General features: G+C 32.4%; 2 protein-coding genes across 11 annotated transcripts in view; one reads left to right on the top strand and one right to left on the bottom strand.

The window, feature by feature from the left end:
* The window catches only part of LOC125057462 (transmembrane and coiled-coil domains protein 2-like), a 46,370-nt gene extending 32,706 nt beyond the window's left edge, over positions 1-13,664 (bottom strand). For all 7 annotated transcript variants that reach the window (XM_047661179.1, XM_047661181.1, XM_047661182.1 and 4 more), the window contains exon 1: positions 13,478-13,664. The gene's annotated coding sequence lies outside the window, so the exon portion shown is untranslated. The remainder of the gene's footprint in view (positions 1-13,477) is intronic.
* Positions 13,665-15,137: 1,473 nt separating this feature from the next.
* The window catches only part of LOC125057030 (dual specificity tyrosine-phosphorylation-regulated kinase 2), a 123,394-nt gene continuing 115,469 nt past the window's right edge, over positions 15,138-23,062 (top strand). For 3 of the 4 annotated variants that reach the window (XM_047660448.1, XM_047660446.1, XM_047660447.1), the window contains exon 1: positions 15,138-16,217. In XM_047660448.1, coding sequence (XP_047516404.1) covers positions 15,435-16,217 — 783 coding nt within the window. In that variant the 5' untranslated portion in view covers positions 15,138-15,434. The remainder of the gene's footprint in view (positions 16,218-23,062) is intronic. The other variant, XM_047660449.1, reaches the window with a different exon arrangement.

Here is a 23,062-nt window from a genome sequence, read left to right as displayed (position 1 = left end):
TGTATATATCACTAGTTCTGTGCCTATTTACAAGTAAGCTTTTATGATATTAATAATTATGGTAACAAACGTAGTTATATTTGAGCTTTTCATGAAGAGCTCCAGACAGTGAAGACTTCAAGAACAAATTGAACTCTAAGCAAAAGTTGAGAGTCATTCAGAAGTTATTCTGATTCATTACAATAGCACTTCAAGATTTGAAATGAGACTGTAATGGAAACAAGTTTGCAATATTTTTATGATCCAAAAAAATATATTACTAGATTACATTTAATATTAACATATACAATATACATATATATTATAAGAACAACTTTATATTTCATTATGTTTTATCAAATCATTCCTTCTGAAACAAATCTTTTCTTCACAGTATAAAGAAAACACTTAGAAAAACAAAGAAATAAATCAGTGCAGTCAAGTAGTTTTTCGATTATGTGTTGCACAATAAACATTTATTGACCGATATTCTTATCAGCTTTGTAAAGCGGCATTAATTTTTAATTACTACTATCGTTTAAAAAATACACAGATAACCTCTGTTCGGATTTACTGAAGCCGGTTCGTTATTAGTAAATTATAATTTCCTCCAGGTCGCCTAGACTAAGATGCGGCGGCTTAAAATGAGACTGGGCACACACCTATTTACTACATATATGTACTTCGGACCGCAGGCAAGAAAGCAGGTGCAAGACCAAGAGCTTCACGTGCTCATCAAAGCGACAGAAGTTTATAATTCAAGCACTACTAACTTCCTAACTTAGGGCTACCAGAACTTTCTAATAATCTCCAATATAAGCATACTTAGATAGAGGACAAATCTTTGTTTTTAATTTATTTTATTATTATTAATTACTTAAGATGTCATGTGGAACATGGTGTAATGGTTGCAGCTCCTTACAAACTGGCAGTAAATCTAAAATTAGAAGCATTTCTGAATATATATTTATTTTTTGACATTCATAAGTGTACATTTTGTTACCTATGAATTTTTGAATTTGAATTTTTATTTTCAGCTGTATCTTTTATCGGCTGACCTGCTGTCATAACATGCTAATCATTAGATCAACGAGGCAGATAATTTCAATATAATTGACAATTTAAAAAATCACCAATTATAGTTCCATTTTTATCATACACATTTAATCAATATACGTACGTATAGTAAATTAACACACTGAAGATTTTGTAACCTTTTGTAACGGTATATTCATAAAAAATTCTTAAAATCATCGCGAACAAAATATTTTGAAGGACTATGAATTTTTGAGTGTTGGCCTAGTGACTTCAGCTTGCGACTCTCATCCCTGAGGTCGTAATTTCGATCCCCGGCTGTGCACCAATGGACTTTCTTTCTATGTGCGCATTTAACATTCGCTCGAACGGTGAAGGAAAACATCGTGAGGAAACCGGTTTGCCTTAGACCCAAAAAGTCGACGGCGTGTGTCAGGCACAGGAGGCTGATCACCTACTTGCCTGTTAGATTGACAAATGATCATGAAACAGATACACAAATTTGAGGAGCAGACCTAAAAGGTTGTAGCGCCACTGATTGAATTTTTTGACTTTGTCTTGTAACTAACTGAACGAGCGATTTCTACCAAACATAAGTATTTTCGATAAAAAAAAATTATTAAAATTTCATATCCATCATGTGGTTATACTAAAACACCATTGAGATAATATATGTAACGTAGTGGTGTACACGAATAATTTTCACTATTATCAGTTAAACAAGTGTTAATTACAATATCATTGATCTACATACCATTTGTACCTCTTATGGGTGATTAGTGTTGCCCAAATGCAAGACCAAGACGAGACTTAGGCCAGTCTTGGTATTGTCTTGCGTCAATACACCTGGTCTCGGTCTTGGTATTGGTATTGCGCTCTCAGTCTTGGTCTTGGTCTTGATCTTGCAGCAAGAGTCTTGCAAGTCTCGCAAGACTTGCAAATACCTATTTGCCTATTGCTATTTGTGGGGGCTTGCGGGCTATCCTGGAACATTCACCAATGTACAATGTTCATCAACTAATAATAGCAGGCAGGCTACAGGCATTGTGTTGAGATTAGCAGATTTCATTACAGTGTGCGTAGGTACATTTTTTAGGCAATTTGTCGTACTCGTGACTGGCGCGCTTTGCTACGTAGGTACTGTCGTTAAAGTATGTGTAAGTAAGAAACGATGTAGGTACCTACTACAACAAAATTGTATTCCTTAGAAAAATAATCGTCGTACCTACACGACGATTATTTTTATAGGTACGATAGAAGTTGATAAACCGACACTGCAATTCTCGATGATTTTAAAACAAAATGCGTAATGCACGTTTCAAGTTTGTTAAAATCACCCACTTCCAATTTTGCAGTGCAATGTCCTTTAAAAAGGTATAATAGGTAATCTATATATATAAAAATGAAACCCATTTTCCGTTGTCACGACATAACATGAAAACGGTTTGACCGATTTGTCTGATTTTTTTTAATAATATACCTTGAAGTACGAAGATGGTTCTTACGGAGAAAAATTAAAATAAAATTGAGTGAATCAGTCTAAAAACAACACTTTTCTATATTCCCATACAAAATATTCGTAATAATACTTAAAAGTGAATTTGAACTTTAATACCATAGCATAAAGTTCAAGTGTTAGTGGAGGGGTTCCGGGAAGGTAAATTTTTATTTTTTGACATAATGTATTTGTTGTCTTATCAATTTTCTTTTTTTATCTTACTAGCTAGACCGGTGTCCTGAATAGCAGAATAAGTATAAATATAAAGAATCGACTGTTAGGCGGTACGATGTTCGCCAGGCCAGCTAGTAATAATATAAACTAGGTATATTTTTATTACTTACAACAATTTTTATAAAATCTACCTATCCTTACGACTACATTCTTCCTTGCGAGGACAACATAATCTATTTGCGTCCGTTCTGAGCACCCGGAAACTTATTTTATTCATTAGAACATGGGCAGTGGCGGCGACCTTTGACATGAAAGCGACGGCGGCAACACAAAGTCTAGAAGCGGACTAAATTTTTACCTATTTTGGTGGGGTTGTCAATGTTGGCATTAGCACAGAAAAATAAAATTAAGTAAACACAACGTTTATCCACTTTTCAATAACTAGGTATCCACGATAGAATATTTTTCCTACTAATTTCCTAAGGGTCGATTCGACCAAACTTCAATTTATACACGAGTAACTATACCAAGAATAATCTATTCCATGATTTTAATCTCGAGTAAATCCATAGTCGTTTGTCCACGTAATCGATAGTATAATTGCGCTAGGAATAACAATACGCGAATAGCAAGAAAATGGTGAACGAAAATAAAACTCGGCAAATAAATGTTGTTCTACAACGGGACAGTGTAAGAGCATACATCATGTCAACTCGATTTTGCCGTATTATAGTGTGAAAAAGTAGCTTTTAACAGGTGTCAAACGACAACAAAAAGTTTTTATTTCTTGTTTGTTTGAGGCTTTCGTCTAAAAAGGAACTTCTGTTGAGCCCAGTTGAATTTCATTCTAATATTATAGAAAATAAAAAATCTAAAAATAAATAATAAATTGTTTAAACGTTTCATTATACAATGCCAGACTATTAATTTAGTGCGTTGCGTTGACTTGAAATTAAAACACAGAACACATATTTGTGAAATGATAGAAATCAGCTGATTGGACTGACTGACGCCATTAAATTATTCTAGGAATAGCTGTTATTCCGTGCGAAACGGCGGTATAGTTACAATTCCCGAATAAGCCCACTATTCTTAGAATTTGTAGTTGGTAAAACGTAAAATTTATTTACTCTCGATTAACTGACGATTTATTCTAAGATTAAGATTTACTCTTGTTTGGTCGAATCGACCCTAAGTACTCAGTCTAAATATCTTTTTCATAATTTTTGTGTGTAATTGAATGGTAAACTCTAAATCTTACTAGAGAGCTTTTTTAAAATAAACTTATTGAAAGCACTGACATGGCATATACACTTTTCAATCTTGCTGCTCACATTTTAGTACCTAGGTATCACTCACTATCTATCATTTACCGATATTAACAATGATTATTTCGAAATCAAAATATTCGCAATTCAATAGATGCAATACCTACTTAGTTATTAATTATCATCTCGCCCGACAGCTTTTAACGCTGTAGTGTTCGAATTCAAGCCAGTGTGAGAATGTATTTAAATAAAAAAAACTCAGAGCATTCAATTTATACCTACCTACTGCTGGGACATCTTCAAGGTCATTTAATTTTATACTCCTATACCAACCCTACAGAAATAGGTAAAAATTTGTGTGCCTCTGTCCGTACTCTTTGTCGGCGAATGCGGCGCTCAGTGTCAAATGCTGTGTTACACTTGTTGCAAACCGCGTCTTTGTCGGTAAATTATCAAATAAGTAGGTATTTAATACACCGACCGACCAACAGTTTATTCGCAGAACGTCACATTTCCCCAATCAACTTTGAACCTTAATTCTTTAGCGATAAACTTGAAAATCTGTTGAAGAAATTTGATAGATTGTAGTAGCTTGATGTGCTGGCGTCTGTACCATAGTATTGGCTGCCGTAGAAACTGTTACTAGACCTACTCGTAACTCGACTCGCTGTTAGTTTTAAATTTTGCTAAATAGAAGAATAATATAAACTTTGAAACATAAGTTTCACACCTACATGATGTTTATATAATTTTGTTAACTATAATTTTAAGCACATACCGACCTACGAGTAGGTACTAACGTTAGATCTGCACATCTGGACATAAACAAGCATAACATATTATTATAGGTAGATACCTACAAGATATGAACTTTGCTAGAAAGTTATTAGGGAACAGATTTGTGAGTATTAACACGCTACCTACTTAATAAATTGTTGAAATATAATAAGTACTTACCTACCTAATCAATACAATACGTTTCAGGGTGCTTTCAGACGAGCGGCACGTTGCCAACTGCAGCCCTTAGTTTAGTGTTAGGATATGTGATACCTACGGTTTTGATACTGGGGAACGTTTCTCAAAATCGGGATTGAAACCAAATACCTACTTAATAACGCCCAAATCTCAGTTTGTCTTAACTGCAAGACGCAAGAGTCTTGCAGGCTTAAGTATTGTCTTGCTCAAGTCTTGCAGGGTTCAGTCTTGGTATTGGTCTTGCTATAATAAGGCGGTCTTGGTATTGGTCTTGGTCTTGCAAAAACGCAAGAACAAGACCAAGACTGCAAGACCAAGACCGATTTTGGGCAACACTATGGGTGATCACAGGTGAGGATTTTTCGCCTTAAATAAATGCATTAAATAATATATTTACTGAATTTGACTACACGACTGGCGAATAAATGTGAGAAAACGTACACTGGCCACTAATATATCGATTTATTGTCCGACTTGCAAAAAGGCCTTTGAATGCCATATCAATTACCGTTTCTCATATAAAGTATTAGGTTTCGGGTAAAGAGACATATGTTACAAAGGTCAAAGGGAACCTTAGTATTTAGTGCGTGGGTATAATTTCAGAAGTTGATTAAAACAAGTATGAATAACACTTAGGGTATAGCATATGTAGTCTGTTAGACCAAGGTATAGTTTTGATTCTGAAAGTATTAAATTTTCAGAAAAGTCAGAATGCAATGAATAGAAGCATGATGGGGAAAAACTTTTTGACAGAATAAACATATCTATATATATAAAAATGAAACCCGTTTTCCGTTGTCACGACATAACATGAAAACGGCTTGACCGATTTGTCTGATTTTTTTTTATAATATTCCTTGAAGTACGGAGAGAAAAAATAAAAAAAAATAGTGAAAAAGTCTAAAAACAATACGTTTCTATATTCCCATACAAAATATTCGTAATAATACTTAAAAGTCAATTTGAACTTTAATACGATAACAGAAAGTTCAAATGTTAGTGGAGGGGATCCGGGAAGGTAAATTTTTATTTTTGACATAATGTATTTGTTGTCTTATCAACTTTCTATTTTTTATCTTACTAGCTAGACCGGTGTCCCGAATAGCAGAATTAAAAAAAAATCAAGAATCGACTGTTAGGCGGTACGATGTTCGCCAGGCCAGCTAGTCAACAATAAAAAATCTCACAAAAACAAAAGATGTAACTATTACGATTAAAAACTAAAATGGAAGTGGGCTGGGCATACCATCAGCGGGCAGTCAAAATGGAGCAAGTCATTAATGCATTGGTACACCGGTCACATGAAGAGATTAAAGGGTAGACCATTCCTAGGGTGGATTGATGAAGAGTCGTGGCAGATGGCACATGGACCCGAATTGCCCAGGTCGGAAATGTATAGTGGCAATTGGAGGAAGATTTGCCAACAAAAGGCAAACAGACAAGGTAGTCGAGGAAATGTAAATATTCAACTATATTTAAGTTTTTTTTTTTTCAATACTAAACATGTATATTCTAGTTTAAGTAAAATTCTATCTTGTCTGAATAAAGGCTTATATTATTATTAAATTTTTAAAAGAAGAGAGATACTTGAAACAAAGATTGATGATGTCTAAAGGATTGTACAATGAACAGATTAGATATTAAACAATGTTATGTTACAAATTACAATTCGAAGAAAAAGATCACACAATGGTGAATGCGAAGTTGTGGCGATGAAATTCTTAGAATTGTGTCAAAGAAACTTATATTATAGAGTCAAGTACTATTAATGCTTTCACTTTAATTACAGGTTCTGTAAAGGTCAACTATTTTTCCGAAGACTATTTAAAAATGAATACATATAAATTAAAAAAAAAATTTTTTGGAAGTCGGTTGCGTAATTTTAAGTACTCCGAGCAATACCGCAGTATTTAATAGATGTTCTTAAAGTTACTCCGCAATTTCAACGTTGGAATGTCAATCTCCAAGCCGCAGCAGCTCGTGATTAAATTTAAAATTAATTGATATATCTTTTATTATCAAGCTACAAACTAACATCTTTGAGCCATCGCCAAGATTAATAAAATAACTGCTGCCGGATATTTTTAATAAGATGCATGCACTTGTTGACGTTTCCATAAAAATATATACTATTAAAAAAAATTACCCATTAAATGTTTCACTGATATTATCAACAAATATGGCTTAATTTTTTATTATTTTATTTTATTTATTTGTCTGAATTAAAATCAGGATTTGTTAGATGTTTTAAATATCCTAGCACCTGTCTATCTAATAAGCCATTTAATCGATTGGCATGAATTAGAAATAAAACACGAGACTTAGTATTAACTGTTGGTGATTTTAAAATACATAGTAGTCCATTGAAATGTTACAATTTGAGAGCCAAACTGAACATTTGATAGAGGACGTAATTTTATTTATGGGATATGTAGGGGGGGTCAATATAAGCTTAACCCCTATTTTCCAAATATAATGTTGGAAAAAGGGGTGAAAACACGTTTTTGGCTATATTTCCTAAACTATCCATCGTACATAAAATCTGAAAAGACACATTTTGTAGCAAATCGCTGTGCCTACAATTATGTCTATTTGACTTTTTATCTTAAATCCAAAGTTCAAAAAGTTATAAGTAAAAAAGTGAAAAAATGTAATATTTTGCTTAATAACTTTTTTTCTTTAGATTTTATCAAAAATCTATGTTAGAACAATTTTGTAGAGGATCTCTTTCAGAAGATGACGACATTCACGTATGCAAATATATACAAATACTAAATATACAGCCCCTACAGTTCTTTAAGTTAAACTACTAAGATTCGAAATAAATACAAATTACGCTCTAAACGTACCGCTTAACAAAATGGGTGTGTTTGATTTGTTTGAGAATAAGTTCTCAGAGTTCTACGGTGTTCCTCGAAATAGTTTGTTTGTTCCGGCTATCCTCCAACATGTGTCTATGAAGGTAAATGAAGTTGGTTATGTAGAGACACGGGACAGACGGCTAATAGGACGGTGATGTTCGACGCTTCTAGGCCCTTTTTGTATTTTGTCATTGAAAAGACTACTGATACAATTGTTTTAAGTGGAGTCTATTCGAAGCCAACGGTTTACTAAATTTTAATTGTTAATAAAGTTATAAAAAAATTGTTTCTTTTTAGTATTGTCTTTGATTGACATAACTTTTATTCATTTATATAAAACACTATTTTGACCGGATTGAAGTTATGTATTATAATCATTGATATACAAAAAACCCAAGATGCACAGTCTCGAATAAAAGTAACGCTCGAAAGTGTCCCGAAACACTATTTCTGTCCCTTTCTATAACAGTATGTCTATAACAGTATATGTTACAAGCATATATTATTGCAAAATAAACCTTACGCGAATTGCTTAAAGTTGTTATTACAACGCAGTGTATACGTACTTAAAGCAATAAAATTTTACGACCGACCGTGGTCGGTAGGACAAGTGGAGTCGAACATGACTTTTTTTATTTACAACTATTTAACATAATTTTAAATTTATCCGAATTTTCGGGTGCTTTACAACGTGCGTGGTCACGGTGACTGAAGACAAAAGGTGTTGGATGTTAAATAGTTGTAAATTTATAATAAAACATAACTTTAATCCGGTTAAAAAGTTTTTTCTTTAAATTAAAAAAAAAAATTAAATTGGCTACCTCCTTACCTACACTTTATTTAGCGTAAATATATTTGTCAAAAACTACACACAAAAAAGTTCAAAAGTACATAAATCTATTTATAAAAAAAAAACACAAATAAATAACATCGACTCCACTTATTAGACGTGAGACTATTTGAAATGAGCGCACAATTTAGAATGTTGCGCTCATTTTTTGAGGACGTTTTTTTGACGTTGATTGTGCATCTTGGGTTTTTTGTATATCAATGATTATAATAATACATAACTTCAATCCGGCCAAAATATTGTTTCTTTTTATTTTCTATTATCAGTTTTCTACAATTTACATGAAATAATATAATCTAATTAACTTTGATTGACAACATGACTCTTATGAAATAGTTGGTACTAAAATGGAATTAAATTGGGGAAAATATGCAAAATTTGTTTTCCGCATGTAAGTACTGATATCAAATTAATTTACTAAATTTAATAACTTAAGAATCAATATAATACATTGGTCCGTCTGAATCAAATCAACAAACAAAATATATCTACTAAAGGTATCATTAAAAAGAGAATACAGTTTAGTATTTTATACAGACTAAAAATTTAACAATCTATCATTTTTGTGGCACAGTAGTGCACTTGACAAAAAGCACGTGCGTCACTTGGTACGTAACGTTTTGACGTCTGCCGATCGCATTCTTTGGCTTATTATTAAATCTAGTTTTGAACTATTTTTATATTAAAGTACTTTGTATTTATTATTTACTATGGTTAGAACGGCTTTATAGACTATGAGATTTTTTTTTCGAAGAGTAATCGGTTCCCTCTACACAGACCAAAAAGCAATCGTGAAAGTGCATCACGAGGAAACGGATGAGATCAGTATTTACCGTGGTGTTCGTCAAGGTTGTATATTGTCTCCGTTGCTATTCAATGTATATTCCGAAGCAACTATATCAGAAGTCATTGAGGGGACTGCAGTTGGAGTGAAAGACGACGACACTGTTTGAATAGCCTCGTCAATAGACGATCTGCAAATGCTTGCGAGTTCATGAAACTAGCGAAAGAGGCGATCTGACTATTAATACAGTAAAGGTAAAGGTGATTGTGATAATACATAACTTCAATCCGGTTAAAAAGTGTTTAGTTTTCTTTAAATGTGTAAAAGTTTTTTTATACGGATTAACATTGTGGAGGACCTAATTTAAATTGTGTAAAAGTGTACGGCAATATTAGGGGTGCGCCGGCATCCCCAGCGTCATATTACAGGACATATGCCTATTCTTTTTGAAGTCCATCTATTTATTTCCACTCTACTTTATTAACGCTAAGTTTTTTGTTAGTTTGGATAGCTTTCAGTCGTCAGCACGAAGTCAATGGTTTAATTTTTATTTTGGTCGAAGCACCCTTCTTTTGATAAATTAACGTCTATTTAAAGTTATAGGGAGACACTATGCGGGCTGCTAAGACATGTGGGGTTTGGATAATAGATACAAAACAGGGCATGAGACATTACAGACTATCAACGAATGATTTTTTTTCAGAGATATCCAAATCAGCTGATTAGTTTTGTGTCATTGACCTTACTTATATGCGTGACGCATTTAAAAGCTTTCATGGGACAACGCCTTACACAGTCAAAGCACCGTGTAAGTTTGAATTCTATCAAGAACTAACTTATAAAAATGCCAAGTTTCACGATAATAAGTACATATAACCTATATTACGCAGTTAATTATCAGTTAAAGCCGCAAGTATTTTTTCGTTCATCTGGTCTTGGGCTGATATTTCTGTTTCGTGATTTATACTGAACTGAAAAGTAGGTGTTACGCCCGTTGTGTTTTACACAGGTCGTCGAATTCTTGGCGTAAGGCATACCGATTTACAGGGAGCTTTAAATGCGCATATAGAAAATTAAGTTCGTTGATGCACAGCAGTGATTCAAACGCACGACCTCAGGATTGAGTCGCCCGCTCAACCCACTAGATCAAGACTCTTCAGCCGTCACTAAGTAACACTCATAGCATTAAACAAATTACTACGACAATTATTATCGTCGTTCTGTGATAAATGTTCGTCAAATTAAAGGATAATGTCTCGCCTAGAAATCATTACTGCGTAGTTCAAAGTAACTTCTGTTAAAAGCTGTCATATGTCAAAGTTATGCATACCTTTCGTATAACAAAAGCACGTAACAACTATTCAGGTATACAATATACATTTACATTCAATGTCAGGTCACGTATAACGTTGCATCGTGTGATCGTGTCTATTTACCGTGAAATGTGCTGTTATTCTTCTCATAACCAGGTTTTAACTTTTTACGTTTTATGCCTCCAATGTCTTTAAAAAAAGGGTGCGTGTACTTATGTACGCGCGTAAGAAGTTATACTTCTTTGACATTATTAAACATAGTTTTTGATTGCATGCAAATAATTAATTACAGTTAAATAATCAAAGACTGTAAAAGGAGTCATTATAGTCAATAAAGTTCAGTTAACATTTGAAAAATTAAATAAATAAATATTTACTATTATTCTCTTCCATTAAGTGTGACATAAATTCTATTATTATTCGATTGTTGTTTTTAAATTATGTCCAATGTCGTAGCATTTTCCGTGGGCAACTTCAGTCTGTTAATTTTGTGTCACGGTGCGCGCGCATCGTAAAATTTCACTCGCATCAATTTTTCATAACGCGCCTAAAGATGTATAACTTCAAAAAATGTAGATAGTTGTCTATATTCTGATTGACCACTGTTTAAACTTTAAAGTAACAAACAGATTCTTAGATCTTTCTTATTTCGTCACATCGTAAATATAATTAAGCAGAAAGGGACGATTGAAAGTCGAGCTAGCCACTCCTAATTGTTAAGTATATAGGCAAGCCTCATTTAATTTAATTGATTGACTTTTTTCGGACCATCAAACAGTACTAGATAGTTACTTCCTAATAATGGTTTTATTTTTTTAATGGGCACAGAGTGTGAGAAAATTTGTCTTTGAAAATGACATAATTTAAATGTGTCAAAAATATTAAACTTATGAAACTTACCTTGCTATTAAATGTTTTTACATGAATTGAAAACTTACAACATCTTTTATCAAGTATTTACAATTACTAAATTTTAGATTAGTTAAAGTTGATATTACTGAAAATGACTGTTATCTTTGACATGTACCAATTAATTATCACACCTAAATATTATCGGAACTTTGTTTATTTCACAGAAAAATATAGGTAACAACGGTTTACGCACACAAAAATATTAAAATTGAATTTCATTATAAATAATTTCAGTGTAACACACAAGCATGCAGAATAGATATATCATTGAAACTAAATGGTTTAACAGTCCTCAGGTAACCCAAGATATTTACTATATATCTTATTTCAAATTAAACCATATGAATCACCTTGTTTGCCTTTTAAAGGGACCTACAAACAAAGGCTGGAAACTCTTAATCAAAGAAAGTGGCTCCTAAAGAATAATCTTATCTCATAACAATGTATGATAATTCAATGATTATCAGAAACCAACCTACAGTAAATGGAACTTTCCTATTATACAAATACATTAGACATGATCATGGAACTGACATTTCAATTGGCCAGAATGTATAAAAAAATATGCCCATTCCAAAAATATAGTTTAATGATGAAACATTTTTTAAGAAACACTTAATTAAAAAAGAAAATTCAGTTTTCATAAGTTTATGGATATTGGACCCTGGGGTCAGTGTAAACAAAAATTAGTTTATTGTGAGAAAAACCAAACTTAAATCTCAGGTTCTCACGCATTAGTATAAATATAATTATTAAATGAATCAGAAATTACACTGTTCTTCAAGGATTTTCCTCATTGTCAATACTCTTGTTATTATTATGGTAGTATAAAATAACAGAACTAATTACTTCTGATCACAGTATTATAACTAGACTTCTGGGTCCTTATTTATACACAAGCTTCGTGAGTAAAATCACAAAAACTTACATAAATTAATCAACTACATAATTTTAAATATTATTCTACAACTACTTTAATCAAATAAATGTTTTATTTAAACATGTTTTACATATGTAGTTTGTTTGAAGACTTAGGAAGATGTGTCAAAATTAATCATTCAGATTCCTATAATATAAAATAAATATTTTATATGATTTTCCATTATTCAAATAAAAAATCAGTGACCAAAGCAATACAGACAAAAGTTTAATTGAATTAATAACAATTTAATGATATTAATACTAAGATGTTTATATGGTATATTGTTTCATCAAAAATCAAATACATACTTAACTACACAAACAGATGAATTCTAAAAACACACTTGTTTTAATTGTTTTACATAAAGCACTGTTTCCTTAAACTATTACTGTTACTGTAATGACTAATACAGCTTCATTTTATTACTACATAGGGTACATGAATCATCTATATCAGTAATAATAACAAAGTTTAAGAGGCTACATACTATACTATGGAATTGTTACTTATGTATAAGTTACTTATAAAATATAAACATAGCTACTGGCTGGTTTCCAAGCAAGTCAAATGACATCTAATATAAATCAGATAGCTGAAGACTCGTAATTAATTCTTAGTTCCGTACCAGTATCCTGTCATTGAAAGATACTGCCTATATCCGTCACAATGACTGATTCTAGGTTTAATAGCTATAATTAAAGCTCAATAAAACTATTATTTTTAAGTACCGATTGGGATATTAAATTTAACTTCTATGATTTTTTATATAAATCTACCGTGATTATGACCTCCACTCGTACGAATACAAGACGTATTAGTCAGCATGCTACAAAAAGGGATACTTTATGAGATAAAAAAAGAAACCACTTTGTAAGACGTTACATGAAAAGAAAAGATTTTACTTACATCTGTTTAGGCAGCAATTTGATATTAAGACACACACACTGTAATGTTATACGATAAGATCATGTTTTATCGAGAAAATAAATTTAAAATTACCACATAACTGCAATTGTACATAAAATATGTATAATGTTAAATGACAGAAATACTAAGTGGAAAAAGACGTCTGGATTGGATGGAAGATGCACAGTTTATTATTTAACATCTGACGCTAGATGGCACGGCTGAGAATATTTCATAGACTATAGAGTGAAAATTTGAGGGAACACCTAAAAGTAGTATTCTAAAACAAAACGATTATTGAATAATTCTAATTAATGTTTCTTTTTTATAAAATGTTTGTACTTATATTGCAATTTTTCATAATAATTAATTCTGTAAATAGACACAAACGTTAAATCATCAATGATATTTATGTAAATGTAATTTTGTAAACATATATGAATATTTAAAGGTTAAAAAGATAAAAGTACCTAAAGTTTATGAGGTCATTCAAAAAATAAGCAAATCTTGATTATGAAAGCATTGAGAAAATAAAAATGTTGATTTTTTGCAAACGATATAAAATTGTTTGCTTTGTAAAATTTTGCACAAGACAAAATATATTTATTGTATCCCCATACATTGTAGGTACAAGATAAAAAAAAGGGTGCGTGTACTTATGGACGCGCGTAAGCTGAAGTTATACTTCTTTGGCATTATTAAAAATAGTCTTTGATTGCATGCAAATAATTAATCACAATTAAATAATCAAAGACTGGAAAAGGAGTCATTATAGTCAATAAAGTTTAGTTTACATTTGAAAAATTAAATAAATAAATATTTATTATGATTCTCTTACATTAAGTGTAACCTAAATTCTATTATTATTCGAATGTTGTTTTTAAATTATGTCCAATGCCGTAGCATCTTCCGTAGGCAACTTCATTCTGTTAATTGTGTGTCACGGTGCGCGCGCATCGTAAAATTTCACTCTCAACAATTTTTCGTAACGCGCCTAAACAAGTATAACTTCAGAAATCTAACAAGGATGATTATTGAATAAGAAAATATTTATTCTATGAAATCACTAGCGATTACATAGACCTTATGACAATAATTAAAACCAATTTAAAATAATTTGTTAGCCTGTACCAAACATAATTTTATATTCTGATAAATATCGTCTTATATATTATATTAATTTTGTTTAAGACTTACTGTACTTCTTTTATTTATTTATAAGTTCTTAAACTTGCATGTTACATGCTTAAAAATACAAATTTGGCGCATATATTACTTTTAATTTTCCCGAATATGACAAACCTCTCTCTTTTCATAGACATTCGCCATTCACCATGCATGCTCGTGGATTTGGTACAGGTATTTGTTATTGATGTATAATTTCATATAAGAACAAAAATTAGGAACAAAATAAGATTGTTCACTATTTCCATAAAAATAATAATACATATATTATTGATAAAAATGCATTACGCTTCACATTTTACTTAAATAATATTTTATTAGGAGTTCCACAACAATTAAGTATTTTTAGTTTAACGCCATCTGTGATAGTAGACACGGTTGTCAGTAATGGCAACACCTCTCTCGCTCGCACTCATGTACTCCGCGCCTCTCTGCGCAGTCGAACGGTTCAATGACTTTGTGGGACCAGTTTCTATTTTCTCTCTGGTTCTGTCGTCGGGCCGACACGCAAGGAAGGGGGTCTTTGTTTGCGTATCACATTCGCGTTGCACGGTATCATCACTGACGGCTCCTTCGCAGTGCCCGAGACGGAATGTGCCGTGAGTGGAAGCGTCGTTCTCGCTCCTATCGTTTGTGAAATGTGTTGTAGTGGTTCAGGGTGGCGCCGTCTAATAGTGCAAGTGCAGTGAGGTGCAGTGCTGTGTTCGAGCGAGCGTGGGTCGGTACGGCCACGGCGACCGAAGTGCGTGGAGGTGGCGGTGGCCGCTCGGCCATGACCGGCGATATGCCTTTAGGGAGCGCGCACGCGTTCGGGCGTGCGTTGCTCCGGGATGGGGCGCTGCCGCCGCTGGAGCCCGGGCCGCCCGCTCCACCCGCGACCAACGCGCAGCCGCCCGACAAGCGCCCACCGGCCGCTGCTGCAAGTCCCGAGCAGGTCATGAAGCTCTACATGAACAAACTTACCCCCTACGAACATAGAGAGATATTCGATTACCCCCAAGTGTACTTTATAGGCGCGAACGCAAAGAAACGACCTGGCTTGGTCGGCTTTCCTAATAACTGCCAGTACGACAATGAGCAAGGCTCCTACATCCACATACCACATGACCACATCGCGTATCGCTATGAGGTATTGAAAGTGATCGGTAAGGGTAGTTTTGGCCAAGTAGTAAAGGCGTACGACCACAAGAAGCGAGAGAACGTTGCACTGAAAATGGTCAGGAATGAGAAACGTTTCCACAGGCAGGCTCAAGAGGAGATTCGTATATTGGAGCACCTCAGGGAACAAGACAAAGATAACACGATGAATGTGATACACATGTTCGATTCGTTTACGTTTAGAAATCACACATGTATAACGTTTGAATTGCTATCCATAAACCTGTACGAGTTGATAAAGAAGAATAAGTTCCAGGGTTTCTCTTTGCAACTCGTCCGCAAGTTTTCACACAGCCTGTTACAATGTTTGCACGCGTTGAACAAAAACCGAATTATACACTGCGATATGAAGCCCGAAAATGTGCTGCTGAAGCAACAGGGACGCTCCGGAATTAAGGTTAGACTTATTTTATTTTACTAGTAAACAAATAAATACATCACTAAATCCCATTACTTTACCCGACAACAGTTTAAAATTACTTGTTTTGATCAATTGTTCGTGACCTGGGGCTATTTGGCTCCAGGAAATCGATAAGCGTTTGTTTTTAACATCTGCGTTCGGATCAGCTGACCACACCCCGAGTTCTTTCTATAAATCTACATAGCTTAAATGAATGCTTGGACAGTTATAAAAGCTAATAAAAGCCAGAAATTGTGAATACCTACTAATCCAAGGCAATTAATATTCACGAAATTCTAGGTTTTAATTAATTTTCTGAGCCTAGACTTAAGACTAGATCTTTATTTAATATTGTTTATACTAAATGATGTTAGATAGTTTTAAATCCCCATAATCGACGATGTTAAATGTAAATCTTGAGCGTTAACTGCGGGTTCTATTTTAAATTAAAGCCGACACGCGATATAGGAGTTTTATTTACGTCAACGTTGAAGGTTTGTTAGAAATTGGAGCCAATGTCGTGATTGCATATATATGCACGTGAACATTCAACCGCTCACTAGCAAAAAGTTTTGACCTATAACTTTAAAATTGGTTTACTTGACCGTTGAATTATGAATAAATTTAAGAACTTACGTGGTGCAGGTATCGGTGAGACATTTTATTAATTGAATCAAGGGAATGAAAGGCTTAATAAAAATATTTAAATTAAGTTCACCGCGACATTCAATTCGCGCGTTATATAAGTGTTAATGAACTAGAATCGTCCATATAGTAACAGTGATTTGTCTACCGAGAGAGGTTGTATGAACCCTCGTTTTACTTTAGGGGATGTCCAGAATTTCTTCCGCAGTTGTTTATTATACACATGCAATAACTTTAAATTTAAATTTTATTGGTATAGCTCTGCGAAAACGGATCGATCAGACCAATATTCATATCAAGTGTCAAATTTAGTCGAGTGGGTGTTAATTTTGTTTTTAGCAATAGTCGTCAATAAGCTTTGCAATAGTCAGAAAAAATATGTTGAGTTTTATAGTCATACACTTTTAAAATTAATTTGTTAAATAATAACTTTGTTTACACAAGTGAGCCCTACTTGGATATCATCTGATAATGCAACTCGATAAGATAATCATAATTTTTTTCCATACGTCAATCGACACTCGTTTAATAAGGTCGACACAAATTATTAAAACAAAATTACTTTGTCTATAGTTTCTTTGTCTTTTATTACTTGTGTTTATCTATTATTAACGAAAAATATTGGTATGACACAAAATTATGTTGCTAAGCGCAAAACTCGAAGACGGCTGGATCAATTCGAGTAATGTATTTGATGGAATGAACTCAGCAAGGTTTTTATGAAGTGAAAAATTTTAAAAATTTAAAATAGTTGCTATGCACTAAGGTTTTTATTTCGGAAAAGCGAACATTTTCTTTAGGGTAGTATAGCAAAATGTTCCATATGTTGGTAAAAACTAAAAAGACTAAGGAAAAACAACAAATTAAGGCAAAGCGAAGTTCACGGTGGATGTGAACTTTGTTTGGAATAAAATATATGGAGTTAGAATTATCTTTAATTATTTATTGAATAATTAATGACAGTAAAGGCGTCATTACATTAATATTGCTACAGTAAACTAAGCCGTTTTACCTGTATGTAACCGCTTTATTCCCTTGTGATAATTTAATGTTTAGTACATTTCTTCGGCGACGGTAAGTAGCGGTAGTTTCTTTTTAAACCGGTTACTGTTCAGGCTGCTTGAGAAACTTGACTTCTTTATAACGTCTGTGGTCTATTTAATACTTAAAGCGGTGTTTGACAAAGTAAAATGCAAATTACTTAGAAATATGGCTTCTATGTATTTTCATTTATACATAGATTTAAAGATCTGTTTAGGTCTAAACGATACAGGTTTTATTCGTACTATAGACATATTATAGGAAAGTTAATGTAATTTTTTAAATTTATAATGTTGTATATGTGATGGTAAGGCGTATTTAATTAGAAATAGTTTTAGAATTTAGTATAATTTTTACTTTAAAATGTTTGATATTTGCGTAAAAGACAGTATTCTAACGACAATTCCATTAGAATCACACAGGCTCAATGGTCCATAGAAGCACATCAAAGGGTTTAAATAAATCCGAGTTAAACGGATCTTTTGAAGTTTATTCAATAGCGGATTTAAACCAACGCGGCGGTTTTGCGGCCCGGTGCATTGTGCATGCGTTTAAAAGGTTTTGTAATTTTAACTGAGTTTATCTAGACCTAGGTAGATTTATATGATGGAGCAACTTAGAAAATTACGAATCGAAAGTATATAATTTTAATATAAAGTTTATTTTTATTTTAGATAGGATATATTCAGTAATAACTCTGCAATTTTATCCTACTCTACTATAAAGTGGATTTTAGTTTCTCTTAGTAACCGATAATTAAACGGATTTTTTCTCACGCTAAAATTGGACCATATTTTTTTGTGGGACATTTGTAGGGACTAATTCCACAAAGTGTATAATAAAGATTTAGTTTAAGTCTTCAACAATTCTGACATCGAAGAACAGTCAGGTATAAAGGTGGCGTGCAGTAGGTATACTGCATATTATAATATCACATAATATGTTCAACAAAACTACGGGCTGAATTTTTCGTTTGCAGAATCAATTCTCGATTAAACTTCAAAACTGTACTTTTAAAATGACCTGCTGACACAAAAACTGGCTAACACATGTTTGCAAGCTGGTAAATGTACCTGTCTCATTTCTGTTCACTTTGAATGAGAGAGATAAAAAATCTTTTGTTGCAGCCGGTTTGGGACGTTTCGGGTTTCTTTACTATGATCCAGATTTCTCGGTACCTGCTCTGAAAAATATTTTTGACAAAAAGTCGTCTTTTTTTATATGTGGGTTACTCGTTTCCACTGCAGTAAAGCAGACATTCAATATGGTTCAAACGTTTTATTTACATAGACTTCGTTAAATGGGTTATCAAAAAGGTGTTTTTAATATTATAAATAAATGCGTTTAACTAACAAACCCTTTAGCTTTATAATATTAATTAAATCGCTCTTACAAGCCTCCTGGATCCCACAGACACTTGCAATAGGGTGGGTGGTGGTGGTTGTGGATGGCTACTGGTAGCATTTGATTCTTGACCTGCCTCCTTGTTTGCCCTATGTTCCATTAGAAAAAATGCTACAATTTGGTATAAACTTAATAAAAAAAACCCGTATTTGTATCGCGCTGAAACCGAGAGAAAATACGAGTAGTAACAATAATCATTGTTAAAGTATTTCTTACATTGTTTTAGATTTCCAATAGAATATTTTAAACTAAAAAATGATAGAATTTTTAGCTGTAAAAAAACGATTTATTCGACTATATGGAAAACGTTTTTGCAAATCATCGTATAGCGAAAGCAGTCGAATTTTATGTTAAGATCCGGTATGAAGAACCGTTATATATATATGTAAATTTTCTGTGCATATGTTTGTAATTAAACTCCTAAACGGCTGGGCTGATAGTGATAAAATTTTTGTGTGTTCAAGCGGATTCCAGAATGGTTAGGTTTACAATTAGATGTTTTTTAATAGTTTTGATTATTAATTGTTGAACATGAACATGTAGAACATGTGTATACAGTACACACATGACAGCATCTGTCGGGTGTGCTAGTACACATATAATCGGTTTCTTGGCAGAACCCTGTCTGGCAGCAAATTAGAGGCAACATGAATGAAAAAAAAATACTAAAAAGTCAGCGATCTTTAAAATAAAATCAAGGTATAATGTATAGGAAATTGTTTAGGTCGTAGAATTATATTAAAGTTATTCCGAAGAATTTCCCTTCTGGCATTTGATAAACCTCGTTTAAATGACATAAAAGCACTCATTACCACCGCGGAAACAATCGTTCAAACTCGACTATCGACAATAATTATGCACTAATGGGATATTTTCCTGTATTTACTTAAGGCCTCATTAAACATCCCAACATTAAAAATATACCGCAACTACTTCTATAAAGGTTTTATTTACTAGAGTGAAATTAATATGAAGAATTACATATAATTGATATTTTACGTACAGTTAGTAAGGAATTTTTATAAGGTACGTATATAATATTTTCTACCATTAATAATTTTATATATATATAGACAATGCTTTATATGAAAGTTCTTAGTGATAGCTCAAAAATGCAATTTCCCTACAACGATATTTGGCAGAAATTGGAAAAAAATACGAACCGTTCGAATCGAATACAATTTTGAAAGTTTGAAAATTATTAACTCAAAATCTGGTAGTCTTCCACGACAAGACCACAAGACATTTTCTTTTGCGAACTAGCGAACTGTGGAATTGACCTCCGCTGGGTGTCTTCCTTAGGAGATACGACCTTCAATTGTTTAAAGAGCATATTCCTCCCTTAAAGGCCGGACTAGAATGGTGTCCATGGGACTGCATTTTTTCCGCGTCGTTTGCCCCCTGATCTATAAAAAAAAGTTATGTCCACGCATGTCCAAAACTCTTAAAAAATCATGGTAGACGTACAAAAAACTATTTTATTAAGAATATAATATTGTGATTTTTAGGTAAGTGAGTAAGAGTGCACAGACTATAACACTACATCAATTTTCTGTTTGCCATGGTAACTGTGACGTGTTTGATAACGCCTTAAACAAATCTTTGTTTATGGATTTGCTAAATAACAGTTTCGCAAACTTTAGCTTTATATAATGTGACTTACTTTTGAATAAGATAACAGGTTGTTGAACTAAACTAATTTCTTATCAGTGTAATTAGTTTTCTATTTGTGTCAAATAATTTTGTGAAGTTTCTTTTATTATTAGTTTTTGAAGTGAAACTTCTTTATCGGGGTTGGAAAAAAAATTTGTGTAACATTTTTTCGTCACGCGTCACATGTTTCGGTTACGCGTCACATTTGACCGTTACGCGCGTCTTTTTCTTGTCCCTACCAGGGTTGATTCAAAGAGATTCTAAACCATTAATAACAAAAATGTATAATAACGATAACAATGATACTAAAAATTCTATTACAAATTACAATTTATGAAATTCTGTAATAATCTTAGTGGTAATAAGCTAAAATGAAATAATTGTATTATTTGTATTCAAGTCTGTGATATTAAAAGCCTTTTGTTAAACTTTATCTAATTTAACTTTATTTAACCAATTTCTGTAAAGTTGCATATAGTAGATCATTTTTCGAAAAATAAGGTCATAAAGAAGTTTCACTTCTAACGTGTGTACACTAGTACACGCACATTTTTTTTTTCCATCATAACGCTTCCTTCCTGTTAAGCGATAACAAAATATGGGTTTCCCATATATTTTGTGTTTTATAAAATCTAACACAATAAGTATGTACAAGTTCTTGTTATTGAATGAATTGTACATTTGCTCAATGACTAGCTTTGACAATCGAAAATCTGTGATTTTTTTTTTAAATTCTTTAAAGTGCATTGTAAAAAGTATATATACGGTGCCCCAGTATGACACAGTATAAAAAAAACTTGTTGTAAACATGTTCAAATCCCTTTAAAAATATAATAGACTTGAAAATACTACATAGCATATTATGTATTCAGTTTAACCTGAAATATCCAAACTTGCATGATGAAACTGTTAAATTGCGTGCGCCAGAATTTTAATCGCAAATTAAAATTCTTTTATGGAAATTTCATACGTATTGTTCGGTATTTTGACCTATATTCGCGTAAATTTTATGCACGTGATATAATATGAATATTAAATGACCTAGTGCAGATTGTACAGTGAATGTATTTGGAGCGATTGAATTTGTATAGAATTTACAGTTTTATCGTATATTGGTGATGTAAACGAGAAGGAATGAAAATCATACTTCGATAGCTCCATATTATAATAACGTAATATAACGTAACTCTAGGTATGTCAAATTTCTTTCAGAAGCTCTTGAAACTATATTTAAGTTTGATTAACGTTTCTTAAAATATTTATGACTGGATATATTATTTCATGGTTCATTTTAATTTGATGTATTAGTCTTCTTATTTACATATTTTTGTTTAATACATATTTAACTTCTTTATTATATAATATGTTATACTTTACCTGCTACAAACGAAATGTGAAAACTACATCAAATTTCGGGTAGAAGATTTAAACGTAATATAAAAACAGAACCCCATTTAAATAAATTTTTTTTTTTTAAATAAGTCATTTTATAATATACAAATGTTAAATTTAGAAGGTTTTGATGCCTACACAACAAGAAGCTCTGTATAATTTCCAAGAATAACATGTGTGCAAGATAAAATGCATTAACTCATACAATAAAATGGTAAAAATGTTATCTTCACAATGATCTTTCGACCTGGTCGCGCAATATTTAGATATCTTACGACATTGTCTGTCCTTTTAGGAAGTTCTCTTAATCAGTTGTTTCTTAAAATTTTTAATGTAAAATAATGATAACTTTATAGTAACTACACTTGTAATTATAATCAAGTTTCCAGTATCTTTGACTGTTCCATTTTTAAATAATTAATAAAAAAACAATCCTTCCAGAATGAAAAAGAAAGATGGCGCGTTTTATTTATCACATTTGGTATATCATATCAAGTGTTTTATATATGTATTTATTAAGACTTTTTTCATAAGATTAAATAATAATATTATCAGAGTAGTCAGATAGGAAACGTCGATCTCATCTAGTTTAAAAAAAAAATATGTTTGACGTGTAAAAGTGTTTGTAAAAACCTACTTACAGAAATAAATCATTTATCATTTATCAATAAAGTTTAAAATTGATGCAACGGGCTATCTTAGCGATC

Source organism: Pieris napi, chromosome 16 (assembly GCF_905475465.1).
Source record: "Pieris napi chromosome 16, ilPieNapi1.2, whole genome shotgun sequence".
Classification (NCBI taxonomy): Eukaryota; Metazoa; Arthropoda; class Insecta; order Lepidoptera; family Pieridae; genus Pieris; species Pieris napi.
The sequence above is the reverse complement of the archived record's forward strand: the minus strand, read 5'-3'. Positions and strand labels throughout refer to the sequence as shown.